The 12325-nt window shown below is 25.1% G+C and overlaps 7 protein-coding genes across 7 annotated transcripts; 2 read left to right on the forward strand and 5 right to left on the reverse strand.

Annotated features, from left to right (window-relative positions):
* Window positions 1–141: 141 nt before the first annotated feature.
* On the reverse strand, window positions 142–1258 carry ENU1_020550 (Rab family GTPase; the record flags this gene model as incomplete). The annotated part of the gene is made up of 2 exons (XM_008856981.1): window positions 142–467; window positions 517–1258. 2 exons carry the CDS (start codon window positions 1256–1258, stop codon window positions 142–144), a joined length of 1068 nt encoding a protein of 355 aa, XP_008855203.1.
* Window positions 1259–1467: 209 nt separating this feature from the next.
* ENU1_020560 (hypothetical protein) lies at window positions 1468–2066 on the forward strand (the record flags this gene model as incomplete). Its single annotated transcript, XM_008856982.1, has 2 exons — window positions 1468–1689; window positions 1740–2066. 2 exons carry the CDS (start codon window positions 1468–1470, stop codon window positions 2064–2066), a joined length of 549 nt encoding a protein of 182 aa, XP_008855204.1.
* A 1183-nt stretch (window positions 2067–3249) lies between these two features.
* ENU1_020570 (protein kinase 2, putative) lies at window positions 3250–4479 on the reverse strand (the record flags this gene model as incomplete). The annotated part of the gene is made up of 1 exon (XM_008856983.1): window positions 3250–4479. The coding sequence occupies one exon, from the start codon at window positions 4477–4479 to the stop codon at window positions 3250–3252; it is 1230 nt and encodes a 409-aa protein (XP_008855205.1).
* A 153-nt stretch (window positions 4480–4632) lies between these two features.
* On the reverse strand, window positions 4633–5955 carry ENU1_020580 (NHL repeat-containing protein; the record flags this gene model as incomplete). The annotated part of the gene is made up of 1 exon (XM_008856984.1): window positions 4633–5955. The coding sequence occupies one exon, from the start codon at window positions 5953–5955 to the stop codon at window positions 4633–4635; it is 1323 nt and encodes a 440-aa protein (XP_008855206.1).
* A 194-nt stretch (window positions 5956–6149) lies between these two features.
* On the forward strand, window positions 6150–7052 carry ENU1_020590 (hypothetical protein; the record flags this gene model as incomplete). Its single annotated transcript, XM_008856985.1, has 1 exon — window positions 6150–7052. One exon carries the CDS (start codon window positions 6150–6152, stop codon window positions 7050–7052), a length of 903 nt encoding a protein of 300 aa, XP_008855207.1.
* A 635-nt stretch (window positions 7053–7687) lies between these two features.
* Window positions 7688–10372, reverse strand: ENU1_020600 (hypothetical protein; the record flags this gene model as incomplete). The annotated part of the gene is made up of 1 exon (XM_008856986.1): window positions 7688–10372. One exon carries the CDS (start codon window positions 10370–10372, stop codon window positions 7688–7690), a length of 2685 nt encoding a protein of 894 aa, XP_008855208.1.
* An 83-nt stretch (window positions 10373–10455) lies between these two features.
* ENU1_020610 (leucine rich repeat and phosphatase domain containing protein) lies at window positions 10456–11855 on the reverse strand (the record flags this gene model as incomplete). The annotated part of the gene is made up of 2 exons (XM_008856987.1): window positions 10456–11740; window positions 11827–11855. 2 exons carry the CDS (start codon window positions 11853–11855, stop codon window positions 10456–10458), a joined length of 1314 nt encoding a protein of 437 aa, XP_008855209.1.
* Window positions 11856–12325: the final 470 nt, after the last annotated feature.

The raw sequence follows: 12325 nt of genomic DNA on the forward strand, positions 1-12325 counted from the left end.
TCAGAGATTTGTTTTTCTTTATCTCTTGTTAAGAAATAAATATATAATTAAAAATTTATTAATTTTTATTAACATTTACTTATCTAATAAACATTTCTCAAAGAAAGAAAAAAACAATTAATAAAAAAATTTTTTTTGTTATTAACAACACCCACCTTGAGATGCTGTTGAAGAATTAGAATTTGAAGACTGATGAACTCTTACTGGTGCTTTTGCAGGAGGTGGTTTATTAATAATTTCTGGTTGCTTAACTAAAACATCTCTGGCTAGTGTGGTAAAAAGATCAGTAACATTAGTATTAGTTTTAGCTGAAGTCTCAATAAAAAGTAAACCATTTTTATCAGCGAGTTGTTTCATTTCATCAGTAGTGACAATACGATCTTCTGAATCAATTTTATTACCACAAAGAATAGCCGAATATTTAGAATCTGATTTTGTTTTTAAGTCATTAATCCAAAAACTAATTTCTATTTTCATTTAGTATTTTTCAAAAATAAAAGAATATTTTCAACAAACGTTCAAATGATGTTCTTAAAGTAACATCAACAACAAAAATAACACCACAAACACCTCTATAATGTTGAGGTATTATAGTTCTAAACCTTTCTTGACCTGCAGTATCCCAAATTTGGGAGACAATATGAGTACCATCAACAATAAATTCTTTCTTTTTAAAATCTACTCCAACAGTAGAAACAAACACAGGAGTAAATAAGTTATCAACATACTGAGTAATGAGTGAAGTTTTACCAACTCCACTTTCTCCAAGAACAATAAATTTCATGTCAGCATGTTTAGCAGAAGTTCCTTGATGAAAAGATTTTCTTCCATTTGGAGGAGCTACACCACTTTTTTTTTGAATATTTAATACTTCAACAGCAGCAATTTGTTGTTTCCAATCTTTTTGTAATTGTTGTTGATCTTTTTGACTAATTCCAGAATTTCTATTTAAACGAATAATTTTTTTAGGTTCTTCAATAATTTTTTGTTCTTCTTCTTCTTTTTTTTCGGGTTGATTTGGAGGAATTTGTTCTGATTCTGCTTTATTTATAATATTAGTTTTTTCTTCTGGTTTTGTAAGAATCTTTGGTTTAGGTTTAGAGATTGAGGTTCTTATTTCTTGTTTAGACTCAGACAAAGATTGTTTTTGGGGATCTTCTTCTTTTGTTAGACCAATAGCAGATTTAGTCTTTTGCTTATTTTTTAATTTCTCTTCTCGTAACTTACGTTTCCATTCCGGTTCGTTCTGAGTTGTCATGAGAATCTTAAAACACTTTCTAAGTTCAAATTAAATTGTTTCATTTAAAAGATGAAATAGAAATAGAAATTGATAAAAATACATTCCTTTTTGTTTTAAAATAGAACTAGAATTAAAAAAACTTTAAAAATAAAATTTAAAAAATGGTTTGAAACTTCCTTCTTCTTTCTTTTAATATATTCATATCACAGGGTAATGATGTTGTAAAAATGTTAGGAAAAGATAAAATAAAACAATTACAAAAGAAAGGAATTTTTGAACGAAAAGGAAAACTTGTATTACAAATGGAAGAAATTATTCCTCCTCAACGTCTTTGGGATTCAGAGAATGGAAATACTGAATTCTTATTACCACAAGGAGTTATTTATGATATGTTATGTAGTTATTGTCTTCCATTTTTATTTTATAAACAAACAGTATTATTTAACAGGGTTTGTTATAATGAATTTTTGTTTAATGAAACAAAAATTAAAATTCAAAGGATTTGATTATCAAACATATTAATGTAGTTGCTGTAAAATTAGAAATTATTAATTCTTCATTACCTCAGGCACTAGAAAATATGAAACAATCTCAAATTGAACTTCCAAAACAAATACACAACTCTGTACAAACAATTGAAGCATTAAAAGAAAGAGTAAAAATTTGTCAACAAAGAGTTATATCTCTTTCTCAATTTAATAACTCATTACAAAAGTTTATTGAAATTAAAGAAGGTGTTATACAAAATGAAGAAATGAAACATATAATTGGATTTCCTATTGACTTTTCTAATGATGTTGTTGGAATACACCCGAGTTTAATGTAATATTTTTTGTTTTAATCTTTTTTATTACTTCTGTTTTTATATATTATCTTCTTATTATAATAGTAATTCATTAATAGAAAAATTCTATAGCATAATTGTTATGTATTGTATTTATAGAATTGAGATATATATGAATTGTAGATTCAATTCTACTTAGTATTCTTATTCCTTTTTTGGAAAAATTATATACTAAAAAACTTTAATCAATAATTAATTTGTTTAATAAATCAATTAAAGATAAAAACATGAATAATATTTTATCAACTACTTTTATATAACTTACTTAAAATAGATAAACAAACCACCGAGTCTTTAAATTGGTTTATCTTTCATTAGCTTTATTAATTTATGTTGTTATTCTTTAGATTTCTATTTTCTCTGAACTAAGAATCAGTTTTATATTTTATTATTTCTAATTTCAGTTAATTTAAATCATACTGTTTTGTTCTTCAAAACATAATATCTCCTGTAATAGTTGTTGGTGTGGATTTTATTTCTTTCTTTCTTATTATAAGAAATTTGTTTTTATTAACAAAGAAACTATTCACATTAACCAAGAAGTAATATTCTTAACTATCTCTTATTGAATATAATTTCTAACATTTTAAATTAACCATTAATTGTTATACATATCATATTTACTCATATCCAAGTCTTTAATTGTTAAATCATTAATAGTCTTGTTCATGAAAATTGTTTAGTTGTATTAATTAATTCTGTTACTTTGTCTCTTTTCCTTTTCAATTTAATCATAATATTTTTATTTATAAAATCATTCAATTAATTTAGAACTTAACGTAAATTTCAAACCCATTGAGTCTGGGAATTTTGTTTATGTTAAAAATTATTAATATTATAATAAAATTATTTGTTTTTCTTTAATATTGAGAGTTCTATGTTTGAAATTATTCATTTTTGGTTAATTATATTTATTTAACAATTAAAATATTATTGGGTATCTTGAATATTTTTATTGTTAAATAACAACTTCTTATTTAATAACTCAATCTTTTTGCTTCCTTTAAAAAACTGACTCACTTTATTGTATATTCAAAAATTCTTTTTTTGTGAAACTTCTGTAGTTCTAGACGTATATTTTTAACTAAGAAAAAATATAAATAACTTAATTTAAATAACCAAATAAGTTAAGTTAAACATTTAAACACCCAAACAAATGTATTATTTATTGTTGTTCTTCCATGGCATTGGTTTGTACAAATGTAAAACCTTCAAATGTATTATCTTTATTTTGTTCTTGTTCTTCAGAAGGGGGAGTATCAACAGCAGCCTCTTGAACAAATTCTTCATCAATTTGGCTCGTTTCAGTTTGACTTTTTACTGGAGGAATCCATGGTGGAGTTAATTCTTTTCTTTTTAATTTTTCAAAATCAATACTGTCAAACCAAGCCATGTGAATAACATCTTCTCCTCCAAGACGTTCTGCTGGATCTTTTTCTAATAAACCCATAATAACAGATTTTGCATCATAAGAAATATTACGAGGGAAATGAGGCTGTGACTTTAATATTTTTTGATACATTAATGATACATCATCATCATAAAATGGTGGAATACCAACAATCATTTCATAAATTAAAATTCCTAAACTCCACCAATCAACTCCTGGTCCATGACCAACACCTTTTAAAATTTCTGGAGCTAAATAATCTGGTGTTCCACAAAATGTTTGTGTTTCTTCACCAGCAGCTAGTTGTTTACTTAATCCAAAATCAGTGATAACAATATTTCCTGTATTGTCTAATAATATATTTTCTGGTTTTAAGTCTCGATAGATTATTCCTAATGAATGAATATGAATCAGTACAGTAGCAATTTCAGCAGCATAAAATTTTGCTCGCTCTTCTGAGAAACAATTTTCATTCTTTAAATGATAAAACAATTCTCCTCCATTAACAAAATCCATAACCATATATAATTTATCTGTTGTTTGGAATGCATAATACAATTTAACAATAAAAGGATGATGTAATTGCATTAACACATTCTTTTCTGCTTTTGTATGGTCAACTTGTTTACGTTCTTTGACTATATCTTTTCTTAATATTTTCATAGCAAATATTCTTCCATCATCTTTCTTTCTAACCATCATCACTTTACCAAATGAACCACGACCAATAACCTTTAATAATTCAAAGTCATCTTGAGTAACTTTTTTCTTACCTTCATTATATAATTCAATATATTCTTCTTTTTCTCCTTCTTTTCCTTTGACAATTTGATTATCTTCATTAGGTTGTGTGTCTGTACAAGGTTCTTTCTCTTCATGTAGAGTTGGTTCTTCAATTGCTTCTTTTTCATTTGTCTCATCTTTTATCTTTTCATTCTTTCGTTTTCCTTTTTCTTTCTTTCCTTTATTATTTTTTTTCTCTGGTTTGTGATTTGAATTTCCCATATGATTTATAAGTTCTTTAAAAGAATTTTCGTTTTTTTTTCTTTCACTTTTACTCTTTAAGTCAATCTTTTATCAAATCTAAAAATTAAGAGATTCTATTTGTGAATTTGAGAAAATTTTTTTTTATAAAACAAAAACGAAGAATGAATATTATTACAAAATAAAAGTTGGGTTTGGGAAATTCTTTATTGACACACAATTTAAATAAGGTTCATTTGCTGTTGTCGAGAAAATAAGTTTTTTATCACTTACACTAATTCCTAATGGAGAACCAACTAATCCCAAAGTTTTCATTTCAATTGATCCAAGAAAATTATTTTTCTTAAAACAAGCAATTCTATTGTTTCCGCTATCACTAACAAATAGTCTTTTATATTTGTCAATACAAGCAAATGTTGGTCTATTAACAAACCCCTTTGCTCCACCATATCTAGAAATAATAGAAGTCACTTTTTTTTGTTTTGGATTAATTGAAAAGATAGAACTTCCCCAATTATCTATTACTATCAATTGATCTTCATCAAATAAAATACAATGTGGATAAAACGGTGTTCGTTGATTAGGAAAACTTAATGATGATATGTATGTTCCATTAAGTGTGAAAATTTGAATTCTAAAGTTCATAGCATCAGCAACATAAACATTATCAAAAGAATCAATTGCAATACACATTGGTTCATTAAATTTACTTGGTTCATTTCCATATCCACCAAATGATCTAAAATCACCAGTTTTTTTATTAAAAATAAACACACGATGAAGTTGTTTATCACTAATATAAAATAACGAACTTTTCTTATGTTCTACAATACATGTTGGATATTCTACTTTAAGACTAAATTCTTCAGAAAGGTTTCTATCTTTCATAATTGTAATTAACTTAATTGAATGATTATTAATATCTCCAGTAATATAAAGTTCATTACTTTTTATTGTAATACATGAAAATGCTGGAGAAAAATGATTTCCAAAACTTATTGGAATTATCAAACGATTAAATTTTACTTCTTTAATATTTGAGTTAAATGTTTCTAAAAATTTACCTTCAAATTTTGTGTGGAGAGTTTGATGGTCAGTGTCAATAGCACCATTTTTATTAAAACAAGTAATTGTTAATGAAGGTTTTTGTATTCCAATAAATAATGAATTTCTATAACGAGTAGTATTAATATAGAATGTTAAAGTAATTATTTCACTATATATTTCTTGAATACATTTTATAATTTTTCTTCTTATTTCTTTTATATGTTGTAATGACTTTAAAGACATTAATAATATTGTTTGATAATATGTGTTATTCTTACATTCTTCTATATTTGATAAATTCTCTATATTTTTATATGTTTCTGTAGCTTTACATTCTATATGTAATATTTGTTCTTTTTTCTCATTAAACATTTGATGTTGTAATTCTAACTCATCCTTTCTTTTCTTAAAAAGTGTTTCAATTGAACTGATTGTAAGAGAAGTAGTCATTTATTTTTTTCTTTTTTTTTTTTATTTTCATTTTTATCAATATTATTATTCTTTTAGTTTTTTAATTAATAATAATTAACTATAAATTATAAACATTTTTTAGTTTCGAATGATAAGAGATAAATGTAAAAATGCTTCTTTTTCTCCATTTTCTAAAGAGCTGAAACTATAAATTTTTATTCTTTTATTGGACGATGAGTCGGTTTTTTGTTCCATCAGACTCTCCGTCTCCAAATCAAACCTTAACCACCGAGTATTTATATCCGCGATCAAATTATACCCAATTACCACAACAAATAAACCAATTACCAATATTACCTAAACCTCGAAGAATAGTAAAGAAAAGAGAAAATGGTGAATTTTTAAAGTCTTCTTCTTATGTTGAATCCTCACATTGTGTTAGTTCATCAACAAAACCTAAACCAAAAAATGAATGGCTTCAACCAGTAATCTCTAAAACCCCTCCAGAAAAATTTTTAATACACCAAAATCGACGTGCAATTTCTTCTTCAACTTCTCCAGATGAAATACAACAACAAAATAATACTGGACTAAAATCTCAAACTACTTTCACTCAATCTGATGATATTCAGTCAGTCCTTCCATTTTCTAAACAACCCAAACCAAACTCAACTTCTTCTTCTACAATCGTTTTAGCAGCACCTCCTCCAAAATTCTTTGCATTACAAAATAGAGGAATACCAAAAAACGAACAAAATTTAATTGCTCCTGGTGTTTCTGTTAATAATCAAAAATTACAAAAACCTCAAACTACTACTCCATCGGTGGTTTTATCTGGTGAAACTAAACAACAAATCGCTATGTTCAGTGAAAAAAAAAGATTACAACGTGTTGGGTCTACTTTAAATTTAGATCGTAAAAGAAAATATATTACTTGGAAAGCAAAAGAAGGAAATTCTATTATCCAAATGCCTCAACTTGTCTTTAAACAACCAATACAAAAAAAAGAAGAAATAAAACAAGAAGAAACTTATCCAACTGATTTAGAACCTTTAAAAGATACTAAAATTAATGATTTTTCTTTAAAAGTATCATCTCAATCCATTGCTGTATTAATAATGGAAACTCATTGCTAATTCCCTTCTCATTGTTTATTTACTCTCTATTCATTATTGTTAAAATTTATTCATTAAATATTTTTAATTTAAATTCTTTACTTTATAAACCAATAATTATTAGTTTTTATTATTTCTTTTTTATGTTTAATATTCTCTTTTTCATTTAATTTCATTAATTTTTTTTTTAATTTAAAGAATAACATTCATTAAATAATAATTCATAATGTAGTATTTTATTAAATCTTTCAAAAAGGTATTTTATTTTCTAATTTATATTATTATTACTTTTAACTCTTCGTTATTTTTATTATTAAACAATTTGATATTAATTATTATTGTCTTCATTGATTTTATTTTTTATTTATACTTTTGAAATTATATTTCTTCTTTCTTAATATTTTATTCATTAAATTTCTTTTTAAATTTTAATTGAATTGATAATATTTTACAATAATATTTTACATTGTTAATTAAATCTAATGTAAATATTACTATTTACTTCTCTTCCTTTAATTTTTCTAAATTATGAAATTATTTTTTTTATTATTAAATATGAAAGAGAAAAATAAAAGAGTTAATAGAGATAAAATACACTTTAATAAATAGATAAAAAACAATAAAAAGATGAACATAGTTGTTTACAGTTAAACCTTTTATTTCTTTGATAATTTCCTTTTTGGTTTTTCTTCTTCAGATTTTTGAGAATTTGATTGGTCTATTTCTTGAAACTTACTTTTTAATGTTTTATTAATAATTCTTCTTTTAGTTTTTTTACGTGTTGAATATCTTTGTCTTTTTTTTGTTTGTTCTTCTTCTGTTGAATGAACATTAGTACTTTCTTCCTCTGCTTCTTCATGTCCTGTTTTTTTCTCTACTAATTTTTTTGTTTTCTTCTTTGTTGACCTTGTTCTACTTGCGGGAAAATCAGGTTGAAAGATATCAACAGACGTTCTTGAATCTCGTGACCTGAGATAATAATTTCCTTTCAATACACCTTCACCACTTTTTAATTGTTCGTCTGTTGGTCCGTGTGCCTCAGATCGTTTACTTTGTTTTTTTGAAGTTACTAAATCATGAGAAGATTCATTTATAGTAGAACTTTCAAGAGGAGGTTGATCTTTCACCTCTTTAGTTTCTACCTTTTCTATTCCACCAGTAGAAGATGGTAAATCAAAAGAGTTATCTTCTGCTTTTTGAAAATCAAATTCTTGTTCTTTTTTGTTTACAGTACTTTTCTTTTTTTTCTTATTTAAAAGTTTTAGATCTTCAAGTTCTACAGTCTCTTTGTTAATAATTTCTTTTTCTTCACTTTTTTGTTCTTTTTCTTTATCAATTTCTTTTATTTCTTCTTTATTATAATTATCAATTTCTAAGTCATTACTTGTTAATGGATTGGAAGTATTATTTAAATCACTCTCTTTTTTTGTTTCTGGTTTTGTATTTGTTAACACTTCAATAGAATGTACTTCTTTTTCTTCTTCTATTGTTGAGTCTTCATTGTTAAGGGGTTGTGTATTAATATATTTTAATGTTAATGAATTAATAAAAAGATGGGTTTGATCAGATGTCCCTGTTTTGAGTTTTTCTTTCCAAGGTTTACCAAATAGTTTATTATTTTCTTTTTCCATTGATGACTTTATAAGAGAAAAAATTTTTGCTTCTTTTTTTCTGAATAACTTAAATTCAGAAGTAAATACTCTTGTGTCTATTCCTTGTAATTTGTCTAGATCAGCTTGTTCAATTATTTCTTCTTTTTCTTTACTACTTTCGATACTTTCTTCATTGGACGTAATTGAAGGTATTTCTTTAACTTTCATACTAATTTTTTCATTAAGACTTATTGTGTGTTTTCTCTTTTCCATTGGCTCACTTTCAGTTTCTTGATAGGGCCCATCGCTTCTTTTTTGAAATTTTTTGTTTAATCTTATTTTTTCGCTTAATTGATTTTCCTCTACTTCAATACTTTTGTCTATTTTGTTTATTTCTTTTATATTCATCATTATCTTTTCTTGGGTTATTTGTGCTAGTGGCGTTATAATAGAGTCAGATAAATCTTGTTGATTACCCTCTTTTTCTTTAAGATTAAAAATATGAATTTTCTTTGATGAAACATTCCTTGTGACATTACTACTACGTAATAATTTTGGCTCTGCCAATGAACTATTATTTAAATTTAGTGTTTGGTTTAGGTCTTCTTGTGATGTTAATGGTAATGAAGAAGGATGAGGAAATTCTTCATTTTCAGAAGAATTTGTTTTTAAAGACACTTTAGTTGGAGGAAGTTGAATATTAGAATTACTTTTCATTAGCATAGGAGAGTGTGTGACTATAGGAGCAGTCGAGTCATGTAGGGATGGAAGAATAAGAGAGTTAGGGGATCGATATTGAACATTATTAGATTTATCTATTTGAGGGTCAATAGATGATTCTGGAGAAACAACTATTTTTGCAGGTTCAATAACACCAGATGAATGTATTTGTTGACTTAATGGATGAAGGTTATATGAAGTAGTACTATTTAAAGGATATGAAGAATAAATAGGAAGTTGTGAAGGTATTGATTGAGATGAAGTAATATGAGTGAAGTTAAAAATATGACTATGATTAATAGAAGAAGTTTCTGGTTTTGTAGAACTTTTTGAAGTAGATAATGTAGTTAAAGGACCTTCAGGATTTAAAGAAATATTTTCTTCTTGAATTAGTGGAAATGATTCAGACTTAGAAATTTGATTTTCTTTTGTTAAAATTACTGGTTGTTCAGAGGTGGTTGTAGGTTTAGTTTGTAATGTCAATGGTACGACTTTATAAAGTTTTGAAGTGTCTTTAGTTTTATATTGTTTTTTTCTTTTAGGTAACTCATTTTTTCTTTTAGGTAACTTCGGTGGTTCTATCAGAGCAGTTGGTTTAAGACTTTTGGATATTATAATAGCATCATCATCTTTATTAGTTAAAGTCTGTTTTCTTATTGTTCCTAAATGTTTATTCGTTTGAACTGGACTAACTGAAATAGGAAGGTTTGAATTTACTACATGACTTTGTTGTATTTCAGGAATAGACGATACTTGAAGTTCTTTAGTTTGTGCGTAATCAAAAGAGTCATAAGTTGGTTGATAGTCAGATTGATTATAATTAACAGAACATGGTTGAAAGAATGAATTTTGATGATTAAAAGGATGATAATTATCATATGAATGATATAAAGTAGTTGTTTCAGGATCAGAAAATGGGTTTTGAGGAATTTTTTTAATTATATAAGAAGAACTTACATTTGAGAATGATGACATACCATAATTATTTAACTTATCTTCAGAAAGTGGTTCTTTTCTTTGATTTGACATAAAATTTAATTTTTAAGATTTTTTTCTTTTTTTTCTTTTTTTTTATTTTAAAGTTAATGAAACCAATACCATTACTCTCAATTCTAATTTATACAACACTTCTGATTATGTTTTGATGAAGATAAAAGTGTTTTATTTTCTTTTTTATTTAAATTAATTTCTATTTCATATCTGCGTAGTTGTTCCATAAATCCACTATTTGGTTCAATTTTTGGATTTTTATTTCTAATGAATGTCAATGTTTTATCAAGTGATAATTGTTTCTTCTTCATAAAATATGAAATTGCAATAGTTCCACTTCTACTTCTTCCAGCAACACAATGTATTAAAATAGATCCTTTATTTTTATTAGATTCAATAAAGTTATAACATTCATTAAAATGAATATATAAATTTGTTGTTGGTAAATCAGGAACTTTAATAACTTTATAATTAAAGAAAGAAGGATAAGATGGTAATATTTCAGCAACTGTAATAATACTTTTAATATTAAATTTATCAAGAATGGATTTATTTTGTGAATGATGTTTATTACCAACATAAATTCCATCTTCTATTTCAATAAGTCTTTCAGGTTTAAAATAAGGAATGTATAATTTGTTTGAAAGTGATTCAACTGTTGATAAAGTTATTAAATTTCCTGTAATAAATAATTCTTTTAATTGATTAATATATTGAATTGGAATTGATGATATTTGGTTGTAGTTTAAATTAAGACTGGTTAATGTGGTAGGAAGGTTTTTTGGAAATAAAGAAATCAAATTACAACTGACATCTAAACAAATTAAATTCATCTTTTCAATACATTGAGGAAGAAAATATAATTCACAACAAGAAAGTGTTAGTGAAGAAAGATATTCAAATTGATAAAAATTATATTGTTCACAGTGAAGAGAATTCATTATTATTAATTTTGTAAGGTGTTGTTGTTTGATAATTAAATTAGTTGTTGAACAAGAAAGTTCAATAAGATTTGGAGATGAAACAGTTAACATATTAACATTATTACATGATAGCTTTCTTAAACTATTATTTTCATATTCAAATGAATTAATTTCATTTTGAGAAATATTAATTGTTTCTAAAGAAGAAGGTAGTTTAACACTATTAACACAATTTGAATTTATGTCAAGTGTTTGTAAAGATGATAAGAATGAAAGATTAATATCACCTTCTATTTGATTATTAGAAAGATCTAATTTAATTAAGTTAAGAGAATGTAAATACTTTGGTAATGTCTTCAAATGTTGAGAACTTAAATCTAAAAATGTAATATCTTTAAGTTGTAACTCATTTTCATTATTGTTATGATGATTTTTTAAAATAATTATTGATTCTAATTCTTTTGAAGTATGTTTTGGAGATTCTCTAACAGGTTGAGTTTTTCAAGATAATTGAAGAAGAGTTTTCTAATACTTTGAAAGAAACTTTTATAACAACAAAAAAAAACAAACTTGTTAATTATAAGTTTTGTTTGGTTCATTCCATTTTAACAGTTCTTCTTCTTTTTCAATTTCTTTTTATGATAATTATTGTTCTTAAAAATAATAATTTTATTGATAAAAAGTAATTTGAATATAATAAGTCATTGTATCATTTAAAATAGATATAATAAAAATGGGTTTTATTCATAATATATAACTACTACTATCTTATCTTACACCTCGTTTTGTTTATTCATAACATAGTAAATTATCATTAATGTTTTAATTTTTCCTTATAAAAGAAATTCTTTCATTTAACTTTCATTAAATAAAAAAAGATCAATTAATTTTTGAATCCTGTTAATAAGAAGATAGTTGCAAGTAAATAACCACTTCTTAATGGTATTATTTGGCTCATTCCAATGAAGACGAGTGATGATGCAACTACAGCATATCCATCTGACAAGAAATAAATGTAAAGCAAAGAGAAGATATTCTTTACACCCTCATTCTTGACTTATTCTTTTAA

The sequence above is a fragment of the Entamoeba nuttalli genome (genome assembly GCF_000257125.1).
Source record: "Entamoeba nuttalli P19 unplaced genomic scaffold asmbl_2353, whole genome shotgun sequence".
Taxonomy (NCBI): domain Eukaryota; phylum Evosea; order Mastigamoebida; family Endamoebidae; genus Entamoeba; species Entamoeba nuttalli.